The 20,884-nt window shown below is 39.3% G+C and overlaps 1 protein-coding gene across 3 annotated transcripts; it reads left to right on the top strand.

Annotated features, from left to right (window-relative positions):
- The first annotated feature begins 4,244 nt into the window (after positions 1 to 4,244).
- LOC115572716 (uncharacterized) lies at positions 4,245 to 14,057 on the top strand. 3 transcript variants are annotated; one of them, XM_030403127.1, is made up of 12 exons: positions 4,245 to 5,368; positions 6,171 to 6,253; positions 6,423 to 6,518; positions 6,745 to 6,825; positions 7,328 to 7,456; positions 9,214 to 10,021; positions 10,126 to 10,203; positions 10,323 to 10,421; positions 11,504 to 11,572; positions 12,111 to 12,170; positions 12,422 to 12,479; positions 13,188 to 14,057. In XM_030403127.1, exons 3-11 carry the CDS (start codon positions 6,492 to 6,494, stop codon positions 12,472 to 12,474), a joined length of 1,404 nt encoding a protein of 467 aa, XP_030258987.1. In that variant the 5' UTR covers positions 4,245 to 5,368; positions 6,171 to 6,253; positions 6,423 to 6,491; the 3' UTR covers positions 12,475 to 12,479; positions 13,188 to 14,057. The 3 variants fall into 3 exon arrangements, with proteins under 3 accessions (XP_030258987.1, XP_030258990.1, XP_030258989.1); XM_030403130.1 differs by lacking the exon at positions 6,171 to 6,253; XM_030403129.1 differs by lacking the exon at positions 4,245 to 5,368 and having other exon boundaries at positions 6,053 to 6,253.
- The last annotated feature ends 6,827 nt before the right edge of the window (positions 14,058 to 20,884 follow it).

Raw genomic sequence — 20,884 nt, 5'->3', positions numbered from 1 at the left:
TTGGAAGAAACTGATGATGACATATTTGTTGGCCTGGTACACAAAAAATATTATTAAAATATTATTTGTAAATAACTGAAAGTACTGTATTGGTAAAATTGGCCTAAAGTAGCAATTAACAAGAATGAAAATACTGAGGAGGAAAGAGAAGAAATGTGAGGAACGCATCAGTACTACAGAGATTTCAGCCACAACCACCATAAACTTACTTATGGACTAGATTTGTTTTTAGTTCTTGATTTTATGTAGTTATAAAGGTTTTTTCTGTTATAGTTGATACATTACCTTTGCTGGTGTCCAAATTTCTGTTATAATTGATACATTACCTTTGCTGGTGTCCAAGTATGTAGAATGTGTAAATTTGTGTTTAATTGTTGCTCTCCTATCAATGGTAATGTTTGAAGTCTGTTATAACATACAAGATACGTATAAAACATGATATACCAACATTGACTGATATGAAAAAAGAACTGCTGATAAAATGTGCTGCTGTATCACCCAGCTCTAATACATAGTAAACTGTAATTCAGAGTCCAAAGGAGATCAAAGTGGTTCAAGTTGACATGTCTGAGGGAAGAGGTAATGGCCAGATAGAGTCCAGCAATGGTACACCGAACCCAACAAGAGACACAAATGCTTCTCAGTACTTGGATGACAATTTTTTAAATTTTGAATGCAATGATCAGATCCAAAGCCCAACAAACCTTTAAGGGAGAGACTTCAATCACAGATATAGGTTAATGCTATGAAAGAGGAAATGGGTCCACTCAGGGAGAATGTGTCATGGTCTGGCTCTGCGTCCCTCGGTTGCCCTTCTCCATCAGTCCACTAGATATCCTGAAACATTGTTCCTGTTTGTTTAGTTTGGACTTAGTGGGATAAGTTTAATTTGCGTTGTATCTTTGGAAGTAGTCAATCTTTGTTTTCACTTCGGCCTAAGCTCACGCAGCCTATACATTATTAGTCTCAGTGTTGAGAATTGTGTTGTCTGTTTTTTTCTGTGTCCCTCCTCTGTGTTTCCCTCCAGACCTGTCTTGCATCCGCTTTGTCAACCCAGCCCTGTGTTTTCCCAAGCCAGTCAGTTCCTTTCCTGTTCCATTGCTTCATCACCATATTCCCCTCGCCACAGTTTCCCACCCATCTCTCAACCTGCACCTCATCCCATTGTTAGTTCAGTTTAAGTCCTGTTTTTTCAGTCTTGTTGGATCATCTGTTCTGCGTTATTCTGCCTGCCTGCACTCCTGAGTCCTGTTCCTGAGTTGAACGAATAAAGATTCATTCTTCAGTTCTTGTTGCCTGCCATCTGCTTTAGGGTCCACCTGCTGCACTCCACCATTATAGAATGAGACATTCACTATAAACCCAAGTTTAACTGAGGTTAAAAACTGGCTGGAGGGTGAAAAGTCACAACTGAAGCTTATAGCAAGTATATACAGTCATAAAAAAACTATTATACACTTCTATGCACTCTTTATACTGTATTACCTCTCACTGCCTGTTGGCCTCTACGTCCTATCGGACATGAACGTACTTGCATTGTTCTCTCCTTACTAGATTATCAAAAGTAAACAGAAGAGGATTAAACCTAATACAAATCAACACAACACCGCAATGAAAACCAAAATAGAAGGATGAAATGTGGAATCCATTGCCAGCACTGCAGTCAGACTGTTAAGTAATAGAGGTGGAAGAAGTATTCAGGTCCTTTACTTAAGTAAAAGTACTACCTAATGCCACACGGTGAAAATACTCCACTACTACGTCTCTGAAAACTTGACTTAAGTAAAAGTATGAATAATCAGCTAAATGTACTTAACGTTTCAAGAGTAAAAGTACACACTATGCAGAAAACCCCCTATTAGTGTTTTACTATTATATATGATGGTTTTGGATTAATTACTAATTGATTATCAATTACTGCTGCATTAATGTGCATTTTACTGCTGTAGTTGTTTAAGGTGGTGCTAATTTAAACTACTTTAATATACTGCTGGTTAGTTTAATGTACAGTAATGTATCAAACTCTAAAAGATCATCATATGTTTGTAGCAACACTGTCCCGAGTCAGCAAGCTCAGAAACAGTCCTGTGCCTCTACAAACTGAGGCTACAGTTAGCAATGTGCTGATATTCATACAAGCTGAGGCTACAGTTAGCAGAGTGTTGATATTCATACAGACTGAGGCTACAGTTAGCAGAGTGTTGATATTCATACAGACTGAGCAGAGTGTTGATATTCATACAGACTGAGGCTACAGTTAGCAGAGTGTTGATATTCATACAGACTGAGGCTACAGTTAGCAGAGTGTTGATATCATACAGACTGAGCAGAGTGTTGATATTCATACAGACTGAGCAGAGTGTTGATATTCATACAGACTGAGCGAGTGTGATATTCATACAGACTGAGGCTACAGTTAGCAGAGTTGTTGATATTCATACAGACTGAGGCTACAGTTAGCAATGTGCTGATATTCATAAAAGCTCAGGCTACAGTTTAGCAATTGTGCTTGATATTCATACAGACTGAGGCTACAGTTAGCAGAGTGTTGATATTCATACAGGACTTGAGCAGAGTGTTGATATTCATACAGGACTGAGCAGAGGTTGATATTCATACAGACTGAGCAGAGTGTTGAATATTCATACAGACTGAGGCTACAGTTAGCAAGAGTGTTGATATTCATACAGACTGAGGCTAAGTTAGCAATGTGCTGATCTTCATACAGACTGAGGGCTACATTAGCAATGTGCTGATATTCATACAGACGGAGGCTACAGATAGCAATGTGCTGATATTCATACAAGCTCAGGCTACAGTTAGCAGAGTGTTGATATTCATACAGACTGAGGGTAACAGATAGCAATGTTGCTGATATAAACTACTTAGCAACGTGCTGATATATCATACAGACTGAGGCTACGTTAGCAGAGTGTTGATATTCATACAGACTGAGGCTACAGTTAGCAATGTGCTGATATCATACAGACTGAGGCTACAGATAGCAATGTGCTGATATTCATACAGACTGAGGCTACAGTTGCAGAGTGTTGATATTCATACAGACTGAGGTACAGTTAGCAATGTGCTGATATTCATACAGACTGAGGCTACAGATAGCATGTGCTGATATTCATACAGACTGAGGCTACAGTTAGCAGAGTGTTGATATTCATACAGACTGAGGGTACAGATAGCAATGTGCTGATATAAACTACTTAGCAACGTGCTGATATTCATACAGACTGAGGCTACAGTTAGCAGAGTGTTGATATTCATACAGACTGAGGCTACAGTTAGCAATGTGCTGATATTCATACAGACTGAGGCTACAGTTAGCAATGTGCTGATATTCATACGAGCTCAGGCTACAGTTAGCAATGTGCTGATATTCATACAAGCTCAGGCTACAGTTAGCAATGTGCTGATATTCATACAGACTGAGGCTACAGTTATCAGTGTGCTGATATTCATATAAACTGAGACTACAGCAAGCGTAGTGCAAAATGAGAGAAGAAGTACATCTGGGTTGTGTTTTGGTCTAACAAAGAATGACACACTAATTTCCCGGGAATCAAAGACACCGTACACAGTTGCATTGTATTTTGCGAGGCAGAGTTGGCGGCAACCACACAGATTGTATGTAGTGTCAGCCTGTACAAATCTTTGAGGATAAGCAAAGTGGAATCAGTGGCTGTATGTAATTATTTCATAGAAAATAGCTATTTATAATGCTAATGTTGTTTCCAATGCTAATACCTGTACTGCAGTACTAGTGATACTAAGAATTGATTTTTTTTGTTGATTTTTTATCAAATATCCTCAATGAATGCATCATTGACCCAAACAGTTTCCTGCAGCTAAATATTGATAGCTGATGGCATAGCTAATCCTTATACATCAAAACATCTTTCCCAATATATAGCCCAAATCCGCAAAATACAATTTCAGTTGTACCCAGTAGAAATCTAGAGACTGTCACACAAGCATTTATTTCCTCTTGTTTGGACTATTGTAACTCTCTCTGCCCGTCTGAGCCCACAGAGTCTACAAACATTGCAGCTTGTCCAAAGTGCAGCAGTCAGACTCCTAACTGAAACCAAAAAAGAGGGAACATCTCCCCATTATTTTATCTTCTCTTTGTCTTGTGAAGCACTGTAACTTTGTTGTGAAAGGTGCTCTATAAATAAAGCTTATTATCATAATTATTATTATTATTATTATTATTATTATTATTATTATTATCAATGCAACTACCACTACAGCTGTCTTTTGAATTACTGGTTCAAGTATACATGTTCTTTTTACATGTAGCCTACTAGTAGGGTAAAATAAAAAAGAAATGTAATATATATTGATACAAAGTTTTAAAATATGTTTCTGTTGGATGCACTAATATTTTGGTGAAACATGAGTTCAGCAATGCAATGAAGTCTCTGTGCTGAATCAAAGATGAAGGAGGAAACACATTTCCTGACATTTGTGGACCCTAGCATGTCAGCCAGAGAAGGTTTGGAAAGAATATCTTTGCCTGAGCCTCCTGGCTGATGCCTCCTGCCCATCCCCCACCGCATTCCACTCAAGCAGCTTCAAACTGACTGTCAATTGAACCCAATTAAGAGTGGGCGGAGCTTCTCACAGCAGCAGCACTTGACTGCTGTAACTCTCTCTGCACATCTGAGTCTACAAACATTGCAGCTTGTCCAAAATGCAGCAGCATATTACTCCATTATTTCAGCTTCTCTTTGTATTGTGAAGAACTTTGTAACTTTGTTGTGAAAGGTGCTTTATAAATGAGGTATATTATTATTATAATTATTATTATATTGTTATTAATATTATCATTAATGCAACTACCACTACAGCTGTCTTTGGAATTATTGGTTCAAGTAAACATGTTCTGTTCTCATGTATGAGTAATATATTATATTACTAGTAGTAATAAATACATATTTAATCTAATACAATAAAATAAATGTAATATATATTTATGAAAGTTTTTAAATATTTTTCTGTTGGATGCACTATTATTTTGGTGAAACATGAGTTCAGCAATGCAATGTTAAAATCTCTGCACTAAATCAAAGGTGAAGGAGGAAACACATTTCCTGACATTTGCGGACCCCACCACCTCTGCTCTGCCAGAGAAGGTTTAGAGAGAATATCTTTGCTTGAGCCACCTGGCTGCTGCCACCTCCACCTGCCCATCCCCCACCGCATTCCACTCATGCAGCTTCAAACGCTGACCGTCAGTTGAACCCAATTAAGAGTGGGCGGAGCTTCTCACAGCAGCAGCACTTGACCGCAGCAGAAGCAGCAGCACAGACAGACGGAGGCGACGGATGGAAGAAGGAGAAATAAATGAAAAGTAAGTACATAAAACTGTTTGACTTATTAATAATTAGACTAATCCTTGTTGCTGACGTGTTTGCTGCCAATGGCACCCTCATTTTTTTATTCAGATTGTTTGCTAATGCTAACATGACCTAGCTTTTAACAGTCATGGATTTGTCTTTTTGCCACTTGAATTACTTTTACTTGGTTGACCTCAGATACTTCATTAATGTTACTTTAATATTGAGGGTGTGAGTGGAAAGAGCAAAGTATAATGAGCATTTTTAACGTGCTACAGCCGTCAGTAGCTAGAGTTAGCGTTAGCTTCCAGTTTTGAATAACGTGCTTGAATGATGAACTACAGGCTTAAATGCTTTTTTCACACCTAAACAAGCAGAAGCTGAGTTGTAGTTAGAACATGAGTTCATTTTTAAAATCTTAACAAAGAAAATAATGAATTACTCTTGCTATTCTTCTCAGTGCGTTTACCACACCTGAGTCACCCTGTTACTGTAAATGCGTGTGTGCATGCTGCAGATCACTAACAGATTTCTCGTTTTTATAATGATGATTATTAAAATTATTGATGATAAACCTGCTTGTTACCAAGTGGCGGGTGTTTGTGTCGAGCAGCAGCGCAGCAACACAGAAGCGGAGGAGATTTTCCTCTCAGAGCTGCAAGTGTCTGCATGCAACAGACAGTAAAATATTCAGTGGTGGAAACTGACTTATTCAGACTTCTACAGGCTGCTTTGTGATAGTTTAAGTTTCAGTTGGACTTTGGTTGCAGATATTGTAAATCCTGGGATCATTTCTCTTTTATCCTACCACTCCAGGCAGTACTGTCTGTCTTTTGTTCTGCATCTGCTCACATGCAGACACATCAGAGATCTGCAGGAGAACCTGGCTGCTGCAAAATGTATGTAGCAGAAACAATGGATGTTCTGTTGACTAACATATAACCAGGTTAACTGTAGAGCAGCTAGTCACCCTTCAAAACATAGATATTTCTATTATGTTCAAAGTGATGCATTTCTAGGTATACAGATGTTACTAGTAATAACTGTGCTGTGTTTAACCTCTTGCAGACAGAAAGCAGGATTCACCAGGCTGAAGGCACACTTAGAGTGCCTGAGGGTGCATCACCTTAAGTGCACATGGAGCGAGAAAAACAACAAACACAGGTAATGATGATGGGGATTTTCAAATGTGAGTCAACATCCATACATTCAAAAATCAGATTTTTTAACAAAGACTCTGGTCTGTCTTTCAAATGGGTCTACACACTATGTTTTAGTTTTTAATAAAGAAAATATGCTAGTAGGAGTGAACTGCTGTGGCCCTTCAGCTCTCTGTGAACCTCCATATTATGGAGAAATAGTAATGAATGTGTCTGCCTGTGGTGTTTAGCCCTCAGGTGGACCAAACCATGAGTGGGAGAGCTCATTGCTACCAGAACTTCTGTTTGAGCAATTTCCAGATTCCAGTTTGGTAAGTGTCAAAATGCACTTTTAGGTTGTTCCATATGACAGCCCCCTAATAGTTTACTTCACCTTGTTATTGTTGCCTTGCCAGTTATGTTGCAAGTATTCTCCCAGGTAATTAGAAATCACTTCAGTGAATGTTTGAGATGTGGGTGTTCGGGACTAAATAATTCATTAGTTGTTGTGTGCAAGCTGCAGACTGTCACCAAACCTACAGCCATGTGTAGTGTGCAGTCCCTCCCATTTTACTGTGCTATTGGTACCAATAAGAAAGTCTACTGCATTTGGAAATATAAGCTTGTACTGTATTTATCCCTCATATTTTATTGCCTGTAGCTCCTTAGCTCTTTAATAATGTGCAGGTTTGTGTCAAAGGGAGTTAAGCTGTCACTGTTCCAACAAACGCTGTGTTGTTAGCATGTACGTTTACTCCACAAGTCATGTGCTCATGTGCACAGGCTGTTCTGACAGGGATAGCTCTGTTTTTTCTTTTTTCTTTTTCTTTTTAGATGTGGTCGTATGAGGTACACATTCAAGACTTTGAGAGCAACATGGAGATGTTAACTCCTGAAGGTTCACACTCTGGTCCTGCTGAAGACCCAGATGGTCCACCCCTTGGAGGAACAGACAGCTTATTGGTAAGTTTGCATGATGAAATCTAGTTTAGATTTTACAACAGAAAATAAACAAAGGATCATCCTGGTGATTTTCTTTATTTTTCTTCTTTTCAACAAACAAATGTTTGGATCTAGGGCTGGGTGATTAATCGGTAAAATTAATTAATTCAAGTTTCTGGTTTAGGACGATTTAAAAAATAAAAATAAAATCAAATTTCTCTTTTAACTAGCTCTGCCACCGCTCCTTATGGGCTCCCATAGTTCATAGTAGGCTCCGCCCTCCCGCACTGACTTTCCACAGAGAAACCAACACAACAACATGGCAGCAAACGGAGCTGCAGAGTTTGTCTAAAGATTTTTAAAAAGACTGTTTCATTGCATTTAATAAACTTTCAGCACCACAGTCTGGTTCAGAATGAGTCCAGCTGACTTCTCTGCACTCAACAAAGGAGCACAGAAATAGAAATGAGTCATTTGTTACCAATACAGCTTATTTTGCTCTCAGATAACAGTAAAAACAAGACTTTATAGTTTATAGTTGTCATGCTGTTGTCCTGTGCTGCAAACCGACACTTGAAAAACAAACAATATTGAACTGTTTTGTAGGTTTTTGACAGATTGAATGAAACACACATGTAATGCCAGCACTCAGGACTTGTTACTCTGTCTTCAGTAATTCATCTCCTTATCCTCAGACTTGGATGCCTACAGTTAGTAAAGATAGCGGTGAGTAGCTTAAGCTAAGCTAACCGTATTTAACATGCATGTAGCTGCAGCTGAGTGTGAACACACCTGAATTCTTTCACATGTTTTCAGGACAACAGCATGACCAACTATAAAAGTTAAAGTCTTGTCTTCAAGTTATCTGAGAGCAAAATAAGCTGTATTGGTAACAAACGGCTCATTTCTGTTTCCATGTGCCGGCACTGAATGCAGAGAAGTCAGCTGGACTCATTTTGACTGCGGTGCTTAAATCTCAGCGATTGATGATAAACAGCCCTTTTTTAATTTGAGCTCCACTGATATCTGATCACAGTGACACAAAACATTAAATCTGCATTAACTGATGTTTTGTCCTTATGTGAAACAAGCAGAAACAGAATGTCAGAAATTTCAGCTTGTAACTCCTTTCCACACAAGAACCCAGTTATCGTGGGTTCCAGTATGCCGTCTTAAAAATAAGAGTCTTTACTAATAAAAATAAATAATAATAATAATATTGAGGTTCACACAAGAATATAGCCTTTTAAGAAATGAAAAATATACAAACATGAAAACAATAAACTGTCAACAGTATTGGACTTATTAATGGTCATTTATATGTAATGTTATTACACTGTCAAGTGCTTAAATAACAGAATGGTGAGTTACATTAGAAACCTGAGAATCAAGTGACAAGTCATTTTTTATCATGCCTGCTGTGTCATGCTTATGTCCTTATGTTATTTTGCCTTGTCTAATGTAAATTTGTCATGACTATAACATGCTAAACAACATCAACCTTTAATTGAAAGTGATGTAAGGGACAATTTATGACAATAGCTAATGGTTAATGTCACGTTGTCATAATAAAGTCATTCCAGGTAATGTCAACTTTAAAGGGAAAGTGACATAATTGAGCGAATGACACATAATAACAATCATTAATATTTATTAATGTTAATGACATTGATGACAGTGTCATGTTATTCTTAAGAGCCCAAATTTAAATTAAGTGTTACCATTGATGTTTCTTGCAAATAATGTAGTTATAAGCGTCTTGTACATTTCATTTCCAGATGACCAAAGTGTACCGGGAATCCAACCCCCACGTGTCTGATGGATCAGAATCCTCTATGAGCACCATTGAAATCAGTGATGATGAATATATTCCGCCAAAAAACTCTCCATGTGGAAGCAGTTCAGAGGGCTCTTACGATCTCACAAGAAATGTTCCAGTGGTAAAACTGAAAAAACAGAAGACGTCGCAGAAGACTTCTCCAAGAAAGACATGGCCTGGTACTTCTTCAGGTAAAGACAACAGGAGAGCAGAAGGAGAAAACACTGATGACACAAAGATGGAAAAGCTGAAGAAACAGAAGACACAGAGGACTTCTAAAAGGAAGACAGTCTTCAGTATTTCTTCAGATGAAGACAATAGGGGAGCAGAAAGTGAAAACTGTGATTACACAAAGATGGGAAATGTGGCAGTATTGAAGCTGCTAAAAAAGAAAGATGGTTCCAGAATTTACAACAAACCCCAATATTGTCTGTACTGTCCTGTACACTGCTATAAAATGGCGAGACACTTGCTACAAAAACACTGCCATGAAACCGCTGTGAAACAAGCAGCCTGTTTTCCTTTGAACTCAAAGGAAAGAAAATTCCATTTTGAATTAATACGAAACCAGGGAAACCGCGCACATAACAATGAGGTACTAAAAACTGGTAGAGGAACACTGATTCCAAGGCGGCGAGCTGCAAAAGCATTGAAAGCAAATGACTATACGTATTGCATTAACTGTGAGGCTTTGCTAAAAAGAAATGGATTATTGAGTCACATGTCAAGGTGCAAGCTTTCAAGAAAATGCAGAGAACCAAAGCCAGGTAAAAGTTGGATCTAGGCACTTCCGCACACACAAATATATATATGTTTCTGAGTACATGTCTTTCTTCATGTCAGATTTGGTTTTGTTGTCCCTGCTTTTCAGAGGAAGTAGTGGTGGAAGCTGTGGATAGTGATCTCTCACAGACAGAGGCAAACTCATCATTCTGCTCTTCATCACCAGGTGGGTTACATGTCAAACTGATTTAACTTCCAACACAATAGGCATTGCTTATCATGAAGGCTGAGTGGCCATTGAGACCATATGCCAATTAACTAACTTGTTGTCTTTTTTTGTAAAAGGATCCTCAAGATCTAAAAGAAGACAGTCAACCCCAGACGAGTTTTGTGATGACTCTGCACCTATAGTTATCCCACAGACCAGTGATGGCCCAGAAACAGGTATTTTTACACACTACATGCACTCCCTGCTATTCGTTAGTTACCTGCTTGTACAAAAATGATGGGATTAAAAGAATAATGTTCAAGTGTTGTAATATTCTACCAAATGTACACCAACTGCTTTTGAATTGAATAAACACAATACTGTACTGGAATTAGGTTGTCAACCAGAAATCTGTAGGTGGAGTCAGTCACCTGGACTCTACCTCAGCTAACTAAACTGGTAGACAAATAGGTTTCTCCCATTATAAATTGGTTATTAATCTTATTAATTCTACAGGTTTGAGGTACTTTGATCAGGTTTTAGTTACGTTTGGTCATTACACGTGCCTGACTGTAGTGGACTGGACTCCATTCTTAGCAACTACCAAATGTGTGGTGCAGCAGTTCAGTTCTGGTGCTGAGTGCTGAAATCTTGCTTTTTCAAGAGTGATTTTAAATTTGGTTTATTTTCTTAGTGTTTGAATAAATTAAGATGGCAAAATTCAGCTCTTATTTATAATAACCGAAGTTCATGCAAACACTGAAAAATAACATGTACGAGACACATGCTGTGGGGAAAGAGATAATTGATCCCACAGCATTCTGCACTCAGGGGTCAAAAACTGTGCCACACATTTGGTAGTTGGTAAGTATGGAGTCAGGTCTGCTACTTACAGACACTTGTAACAGTGACAACACACGACCCCCGACCACAACACATAAATTTGATCAAAGAACCAGAGACTGGTAAAATGAGTAAAGTGCTTCTATCATCTCATTCCTTCAAGATTTGATGCTCCATGCAGCAGCTCTGTGAAACATTTAAGTAGAGCCCAGTTAACTAGTTCCACCCACATTAGATTGACAGCCCAATTTGCATACTGTGTCAGGTGATTAGGTTTTGGTTAGTCTTCATAAAGTGGTTGATTTGTAAAAGGTGACAATAGAGTGCTTGGAGTATTTGCAGAACATAATAATACATCATGTGCTGTATTGCCATCACCATTTTTCACATTTTTTCCCATATTTGGCTTGCCTAGTATTCTGTAATGACAACCTACGTGTTTTTTTATTGTATTAACTATGTATTCTTCTGATAGGACCCCGAAGATCCAAAAGAGGACAGCGGACCTCTGTTACGCCTGGCAGTTTTGAGCCTGCTGCCACAGGTATCAGCCTGTCCATTACATGTTTTACACAGAACAGCTAAACAGACACTGTTAAAACAGCTCTGATTGGCAGCTTTCTCACCTCATATGATGCTTTTCTTCAAGTATCACTTTTGTTATCTGAGAAAGACAGTGTGTGTGTGTACATGGCCCAACAAGTTAAAACATTTACTGATTTTTCTTTTTTAGTAATTTTAAGAAATGTAAGGATTAATGATGTAGAGTCCTTCCCTCCTAATTAAGTGATAGTGTAATGATGAATATCTCTCCTTTCTCCCTGAGAGACTGGGGTTTGCTTCCTGGTCTAACCTCCTTTAGTAGCACTATCGTACCTCCAGAAGTGTTTGTCATTTTGGATAAAAGCAACTGCCAAATGAATGAAATTGTATAAAAAATACACTGTACTGTTAAAATGATTAGATTTTGTTTTTAGGTCTTGCTGTAGATGCCTTTCATTCAAACAGCAAAGGTGTGTTGCCATTTAGCTGTCTTTTGGCTGTCATTGTATTAATATACTTATTATTCATCATTTTGACAGGATCCTCAAGATCTAAGGAAAGACAGCGACCTGAGTCTGACAGTGGTGACCCTGAAACAGGTATTTGTAAATGCAGTGGAATATGTACACATTAGTTTAACCTAATTTATGTGAAAAATATTTGCAGTACTTGTAAAAATTGTTGGCTTTAATTTATAAATATGTACTTAGTGTGATGATACACCACATGTCTTTATACTGGAGGAAAATAAATATACAAATAACTGTTACAAAGCAGCTAATAAGTAAATTGTGTCCTGTTAGCTGTCAATTTATTTTGTTGATATACTCATAATTCATTATTTTAACAGGACCCTCAACACCGAAGAGAAAACAGGAAACTGTTAAACAGTGGAGACCCTAAAACAGGTAAATCACATCGTATAATGTGGTACCGATCTAATATTTTACCTTATGTTTATGGCTGTATTGGTCTTTTATTCTTTATTACAACTGAGTTTAATCTATTACTCATCTGTGTAATGAGGACTTATGCTTTCTAGCCTGATCGAAATAGTCTCGATGACTGACACCATTTAGACACAGAGTAGAGAGTCTCAGTGAGAGGTGTTGTCTCTCACTGAGACTCTCTAAAATCTGACTAACTGCAGGTAACATCAGGTTTTTAGATTCTCAGTAAGAGATAACACCTCTGTACTCACAGCAGGAGATAACCTGGTTACTTAAGTGTTGTCTAAAGATATTCAGTAGTTGTGCTTGTGCTATTTGTTTTTCTTTTGTCAGTCACTAAGTGTAGACAGCTTGACGCTAGATTTTAATCTTTACGATCCCCAGGTTATTCCTACAATGTTAAATATAAATCAGGTCAATCAATACAACTGATGCTGTCAAAAAGTTAAGTGATTACTTAAGTTACTTAAGTGATTAAGTAACCATACTGTTAAGAAAAAATAAATTAAAAAAAGGCTTTGACTTGGTGTCAGACTATCATCTTTCAGGACAATGCTTGATGAAATTACACATTTGATCAAATTAAATAGACTGATTGGTCACTGAATAATTTTTTACATTGCTATACACCACTGATTGTCTTTTTCATTTTTGTGTCTGTTTTAGAAAATGCAAAGAGGAGGAGTTGGTCATTTATCGAGGACATTAATGGCCTTCATGTACTCTGGTAAAGTACCTGGAAAGTGGGAGTGTATTGCCTGTATTAAGGCATCACCGGAAGCACTTAAACAAAGAAGCTGGATGACGGTAAAGTTCTATGTTAAAAATCATATCACTGCCATTCAGCGGTAAAGTGCAAGAAGAATTTACTGAATGTGTATTGACACGTGATGCTATTTGCACTAGTTCTTAAGTGTTCTTAAAATTGTATGTTTTTGCTTTATAATCATGTAGTTGGCTTGGATGTCTTTCTGTGGAAAAGATATTGGTTGCTCTCATAGAATCTGGTTAAGTACCAGGACGGTCGGACTGTGTTACCTGCATTAAAGGGCCTGTTATGCTTTTCACGATTTCACTGCTCTGCTAACATTATGGTGTTTTCCCATTGTTTTGGGTGTAGTCACACCAAGCCGTGACTTGAGTCAAGTTGGTATGCTGAGTGTTTTTACATTACACCGCACGGTTCAGTAAAATAAGTTGTTCACCTGTTGGAGGTGTGCTGGTCATCTGCAGCTCTTATCAAACATTGCTGTGGCAGTTTCTGTTTGAATAATTCCCTCCCTTTTTGTAACTGATCCAATGAACACAGAGTTCCACATATCTCCATATCTTGTTATATCGACAGATTTTTAGTGTAGCTTTTAATGGTGGTTATAGTTCCAGGAATGTCGGACAGTGTTGTCTGTATTAAGGTTTCACCAGAAGTACTTGAAACAAAGAAGCTGGTTAGAGATAAACCTCTATGTTAAAAACTGTATCACTGCCATTCACTATGAAACTGGAAGATACATGTGAATAAATGTATTGTTCTTTGCACTTGTGACTGGGGATGAATGTTTTACTGCAACTAACAATTACTTTCATTATTGATCAGTTGATTATCTTCTCATTTAATTGATTAGTTGTTTGGTTCAGAAAATAACTTAAAATGTCTTGTTTTGTCCACAACCCAAAGAAAGAGGACTGAAGAAACCAGAAAATATTACTTTCTGGTTTCTCATTTAAGAAGCTGGACTTTTCCTTAGAACATTACTCAAACTGATAAATAGATTATCAAGATAGATGCAGATTAATTTGATCGTTGACAATTAATCGATGAATCATTGCAAGTATAAAAAAATGCAAAAGGGATACAAAATTAAAGTTTTGTGAAAATAAGACCTTTGTCACGCCCTTTTGTACAGTAGGTCGAGGTTTTCCCACAAGATGTATTTTGGAAGCAAACGTTGAATCTGATCATTAGATTCAGTAGAAAGTCATAACATTTTGTCTCCTCTTTTGTAAGGCAGTTCTGCTGTTTGTCATACCTGCTGGAAATCATTTGACAAACCAGTATTACATTTTTTTTGTTTTATTTGCGACATGTATATGTGTGAAATCTGCTTGCTCAACTTTTGTCTGTTGAAAGAATCTTGAATGTGGATGGTAGTGTGTTGTGTAAATGAATTGTATGCTGTTAAAGGCAACAGTGTGCTAGGGTGATAACATCTTTAATGTTTAACCAATATGACCAGGTCAAGCAAGCCTCTTACAGACGACAGGTAATTTATCCATCATGTTTATAAACTGTTTCATCATGTGTTTGCCCAACAATTATATTTTAGAATCAGAATCTGGTCTATATTTGAAGAAAAATCTGGCATCTTACAGTCTGGATCATTAGATCCAATGTTTATTTAATCTAATATTGAGGTTTTTAATCCAACAGTAGTTAGATTAAATGCCTGTCATCAATTGTGCTGCACCTAACAGTGGAGTTGATTGTTTGCCAATACACACAACATGACTGGTCCCCAGCAGGGGCAAAAGTCAGGTTTAAAATTTTTGAGGGAGTTTTCAATGTTTCAAGTGATTTTCATGTTAAGAAAAAATTATAATGATTTTAGCAGTTAAAATCATGTCTCTAGACCCCTCAGAAAGGGTGGATCCCACCAGGCTGCTCCCAGTCATTCTCACTCCCAGGGTCTCACGGTGTAGCAAAAACGGGTATGTGTGTGTGTGTGTGAGAGACTGTGTGTGTGTGTGTGTATGAGAGACTGTGTGTGTGTGTGTGTGTGTATGAGAGACTGTGTGTGTGTGTGTGTGAGAGACTGTGTGTGTGTGTGTGCGTGTGTGTGTGTGTGTGTGTGTGTGTGTGTGTGTGTGAGAGACTGTGTGTGTGTGTGTGTATGAGAGACTGTGTGTGTGTGTGTGTGTGTGTGTGTCCTTGTCCGTCCTAACGTCTGGTTGCTTGGTGACGTCTGTATACAGGTCCAATCTGACCCGTCTGTGGTTCTGATTGTGTCCTGGTTGTTGTGTCGTCTGAGGATCAACATGAACTCTGCGTCTCGTTCTTCCTGTCAGACGAGACAAACACTAACAGACAGCCAATCACAGGGCTGCACACGCTGTTGTTTCTTCTAAATGTATCTTCAGACATTCACACCTTTCTCCTGCTCCAGACCAACAGCAGCTGAGGCTCATGGGTAATGTAGCATTAAGTTAGGGTGAAGAACTCCATTAAAGAAACGTGAAAAGTAGAATCGATTATATCGATTATCCCTAAGAAGATAAGGATCAATTAGACTGTGCACATTACAGGCCAGTAAGTGGCTTAATCTGTACTATAAACTGTTCACCTCAATTATTGCAAAAATGCTTGAGAAAATTTTAGCTAAAATAATCAGTTTGGATCAAACAGGATTTGTTCTATCACGTCAAACTCACAACAATATCAGAAGATCTCTACAAATAATCAGATATATAAATCAAAATAAAATACAGGCTATGTTGGTTAGTCTAGACGTGGAAAAGGGTTCAATTCGGGCAGATGGAAGTTTCTGCTCAGTGTTATGGAGAAACTTATACTGTTTTTAAAGTATATTTTTGGGGCTTTAAATGGCTTTATTGTAGGTACAGCAGAAGATAAAACAGGTTGAGAGAGAGGAGGAGTGACACGCAGCAAAGGGCCCCAGGCCGGGACTCAAACTCAGGGCTGCTGCAGCAGGACACAGCCTCTGTACATGGGACGCTGCTCTACCCACTGAGCTAAACGGCACCCCTAGAAATTTGGTGTTAACCAAGTGATTATTAAGACACTAGAAGTCCTATATAATAAACCATCAGCTAGGTTAACAGTCAACGGGGAGCTCACAGACTCCTTTCTGCTGGAGAGATCCACAAAACAGGGCTGTCCCATAACTCTTATTTTTATAGAGCCTCTGGCATAATGGATCAGACAGAACAGAGAGATCAGGTATAAAATGGCAGCAGGTGAACAGAAGCTGGCCCTGTTTACTCATTAGTCTCTACCAGTGTTGATGTCTGGATGTCAGGAAAACTCAGGTCCTTAGTGTTTACTATGACCCCCTCAATCTCTCCGCTCTAGATCCCATCTGAATTGGGATAAAAATTCAGTATATCTGGGAAACCTTCTACCTTTATACTTATCTACACTGAAAGAAGTGAACTGCAGCCCCCTCAAAAAGAAATTATAGCCCATATGAACAGATGGAACATAATCCCTTACCTAAATATTAGTCATTAAATCCTCTCCAAATTTATATGGGTGGGGGAAAAGCCAAGAATAAAATACAAAACTCTACAATTACCAAAGGAAAAAGGTGGACTGGCTGAGAAATTACTATAAAGCAGCTCAAATTCGGCTACTAGTCAGATGGTGTTTACTAAATTATGGATCAAGATGGAAAGAAATCGAGATGTCTATGGGGACGGGGCCAGTTAATACTTTGGTTGGTGAGCCCTTATCAACTAATCACCTCTCAGACCCTAATAATCTCCCTAAAAACATGGAATGAAATAATTAAAAGGTATCAATTGAGGAAAAAGACTGACATGTTTAAATGGTTCGCCTATGATCAATATTTCATACCCAATAATTATGATACAAGGTTTAAAAATTGGATAGGGGATGGACGTACTGTACACTCCTGGTTCAGGATATTGTTCTGAGCTTCCAGGACCTAAAGGATAATTTTGGTCTACAAACTCAAGATCACTGTCGATATTTACAAATCAGAGACTTTGTAAACAAAAAATTCCCAGTGGATGCTACCTCAATAGATGCTACCTCAATAGATGCTACCTCAGCAGATGCTACTTAAACGGATGCTACCTCAGCGGATGCTACCTCAACGGATGCTACTTCAACAGATGCTACCTCAACGGATGCTACCTCAACAGATGCTACCTCAGCGGATGCTACTTCAACGGATGCTACCTCAACGGATGCTACCTCAGCAGATGCTACCTCAACGGATGCTACCTCAGCAGATGCTACCGAAAACAGATGCTACCTCAGCGGACGCTACCTCAGCAGATGCTACCTCAACAGATGCTACCTCAACAGATGGTACCTCAACAGATGCGACCTCAGCAGATGCTACTTAAACGGATGCTACCTCAACGGATGCTACCTCAACGGATGCTACTTCAACGGATGCTACCTCAACGGATGCTACCTCAGCAGATGCTACCTCAGCAGATGCTTCCTCAACGGATGCTACCTCAGCGGATGCTACTTCAATAGATGCTACCTCAACGGATGCTACCTCAGCGAATGCTACCTCAGCAGATGCTACCTCAACGGATGCTACCTCAACAGATGGTACCTCAACAGATGCTACCTCAGCAGATGCTACTTCAACAGATGCTACCTCAACAGATGCTACCTCAGCAGATGCTACTTCAACAGATGCTACCTCAACGGATGCTACCTCAACAGATGCTACCTCAGCGGATGCTACTTCAACGGATGCTACCTCAACGGATGCTACCTCAGCAGATGCTACCTCAGCGGATGCTACTTCAAAGGATGCTACCTCAACGGATGCTACCTCAACGGATGCTACCTCAGCAGATGCTACCTCAACAGATGCTACCTCAGCGGACGCTACCTCAGCAGATGCTACCTCAACAGATGCTACCTCAGCGGACGCTACCTCAACAGATGCTACCTTAACGGATGCTACCTCAAAGATCTTGAGAAGACAAGAATGCTTCCTTCCACAAAATAAGCAGAGGGAGGCCACGCAGCATCACAGGAAGAGTGGGATAGGACCTGCAAACAGCAATGGACAAGGATGAGCTCCGCCTCCAGGAGGGAATTCAGTTGGAAGAATGTAACTCAATTCTTCAGCACTCCGGCGCAAAAGACTAACTATTCAAATCAGACTGCATGCTGGAGGTCCTATGGAAACACATTAGCAAACCACTATCATATCTTTTGGGCCTGTCCCTCTGTGGCTCCATTTTGGAAAGACGTCCACGGGGGTCTGGAAGCTGTTTTTAAAAAGAAAATGTAGTTAAACTTTATAATCATGTATTTGGGTGATCTGAATGGTCAAACGGCCTTGCCCCTCGAATGACGAAATTCCAACCCTGCTGTCAGGACACTCCCAATTATATAAGGGACGCTCCCATTGTCAGGACCGGGGACCAGAACTCAATTGCAGACTAGAGTTGACGTTAGAACACAAGAGAATTTATTGAGAATTGCACAAAACAAGTTGAGGTTGGCGTGACAGGTGTTTTCGTGGCATCAGCGAGTGGAGGTAGCGTTCAGGCTCCAGGGCTCGAGGTCGGCTGTGCAGGCAGGCAGACTGGGTCCAGGCTCAGGCTTGGTGGTCTGAGGTGAGACAGGGAAAACTGGATTTAGCAAGGCAATAAACACGAGTGTTAGTTCAAAGTTGGCTGGCGTTTCTCACAAGAACTGATTCAACAATCCGATGGGGTCTGGAAGGTTGGTCCAAGTATATGTAGGCGAGTTGATTGCAGGATGATGAGCTGCAGGTGTGTTGGCAGGATCCTCCGCGACCACACCCACCAGTGGCTTCCAGAGGAAAAGGAGGAAGAGAGCACAACACAGAGACAGACACCAAAACAAACACACCAAGCACACCAAAAGGGAACAAAAGAAAGCAAAAACTTCATTCACACACACACTGAGCAGGAGGCCCACATCATATGAGGACACTACCAACAATATAAGGACACTCCCTCATTATATAAGGACACTCCTACATCATATATGGACACTTCCAACTATAGCAAGGACATTCTTGTGTTGATAGTAGTGGATGAACTGCATTACCAACAAGGCCCTATAAGTACTCACGTGTTTGTGGCGTCAGGGGTCCAAAATGTCTACCTGAAGTTGGTCAGTAATAAAGCTGCATGAAGCCTTTGCCGGGGTGTACATTGAGAGCAACAAACATAACAATTCCCACATTATATAAGGACACTCCCACATCATGTAAGGACACTCCCACATTATATTGCTATATATTGCTCTAATCTACAAATCTATTTTCAGTTTAAGCTCCAACCAGGATATTAAATTTTACTTCATTTGAGTCTCTGGTTTTACAACCATCTTCATCAGGTAGTAACGGCCTCGTCCAGGGAAAAGGCCCAGTGCTGATCTACAGATTCTTACTCCCAGTTCCTAGAAAATTTGGTGAATTTATTGCAGAGCTTGTGACTCGCTCAGATAAGATCCTAATTGTAATCCTTATCACATTTAACATAGTGATCAAACCAGGTCTAGAAGTCCTTTGATTAACTAGTTGGTGTTAGCAAGTGTGTATTGGCAGGGGGACAGGAGACAGACAGGAATCACCATTTTAGGTCTGGAGGTCAAAGGGCTCCTCCCCAACATCACTCCAAATGTGTATTTTCTTTCTCATTATCGTGATAGTGTACTTAATTATAAGCATGCTCTAAATACTGCTAGAACAGCATATATCTCTGGCCTAATAAACAATAATAAACACAATCCTAGATTTCTTTTTATACCGCGGCTAAACTTACTCAAAAACCAGTCGGTGAGCAGTGCACCCTTCAATGCAAATGATTTCTGAGATTTATTTTGCAATAAAATTGATGAGATCAGATTTAAAATTAACTCTTCATCTCTGGCTTCCTCGTCAAAGTTTATTACAGTACATCCTTCTGCTGATTCTCAGTTAGTCTCAGCTCTAAACTCTTAACACTCCATTGAGATACCAACTACTTGTGCCCTGGACCCCCTTCCAGCAAAACTGTTTAAAGGGATATTCCGGTGTAAGTTTAATCCATGGTCTAACACACCGTGAAACTGTGTTAGACTCCCTCTCGAGAGATCAAGTTTGCAGACTGCTAGCTAACGTAGTTTTAGCATCCTCAGAAACGACCGCACGTCAACAATACATTGCAGTAAATGGGTCCAAATATAAAATCGCCATCAAAAAGCCACAAATAATGCTCAGAACAGCAACAAACTTCAGCAACATTAGAAACAGGGTCCCAGCACATATTTTGAGGCATCAAACATTTGATATAGTTGCCGTATTTGTTGGAATAGATAAACAAAACTCACCACCCGAGAAGCCTTCCTTGTTGTAAGGAAGCCCTGTGAGTCAATTACCGAGTGCAGTAGAGTCCCGCAGTAATGATCATCATTGAGCTGCGGAACTCTACTGCACTCGGTAATCCACTCACAGGGTACCTAAGGGTTGTAACACCTGTTATTTAACAGAGCTGAATAGAGTTTACTGACAGAGGAGACAGATTGTGGTTGACAGAGGGAGACAGCTAGCTTGAAAAAATAATAATTTCCGCGAGGAAAACATCGGCTGACATTTAAATTTAAATTGCCATTGGAA

This window comes from Sparus aurata, chromosome 21 (assembly GCF_900880675.1).
Source record: "Sparus aurata chromosome 21, fSpaAur1.1, whole genome shotgun sequence".
In the NCBI taxonomy this organism is placed as follows: Eukaryota; Metazoa; Chordata; class Actinopteri; order Spariformes; family Sparidae; genus Sparus; species Sparus aurata.
The sequence above is the reverse complement of the archived record's forward strand: the minus strand, read 5'-3'. Positions and strand labels throughout refer to the sequence as shown.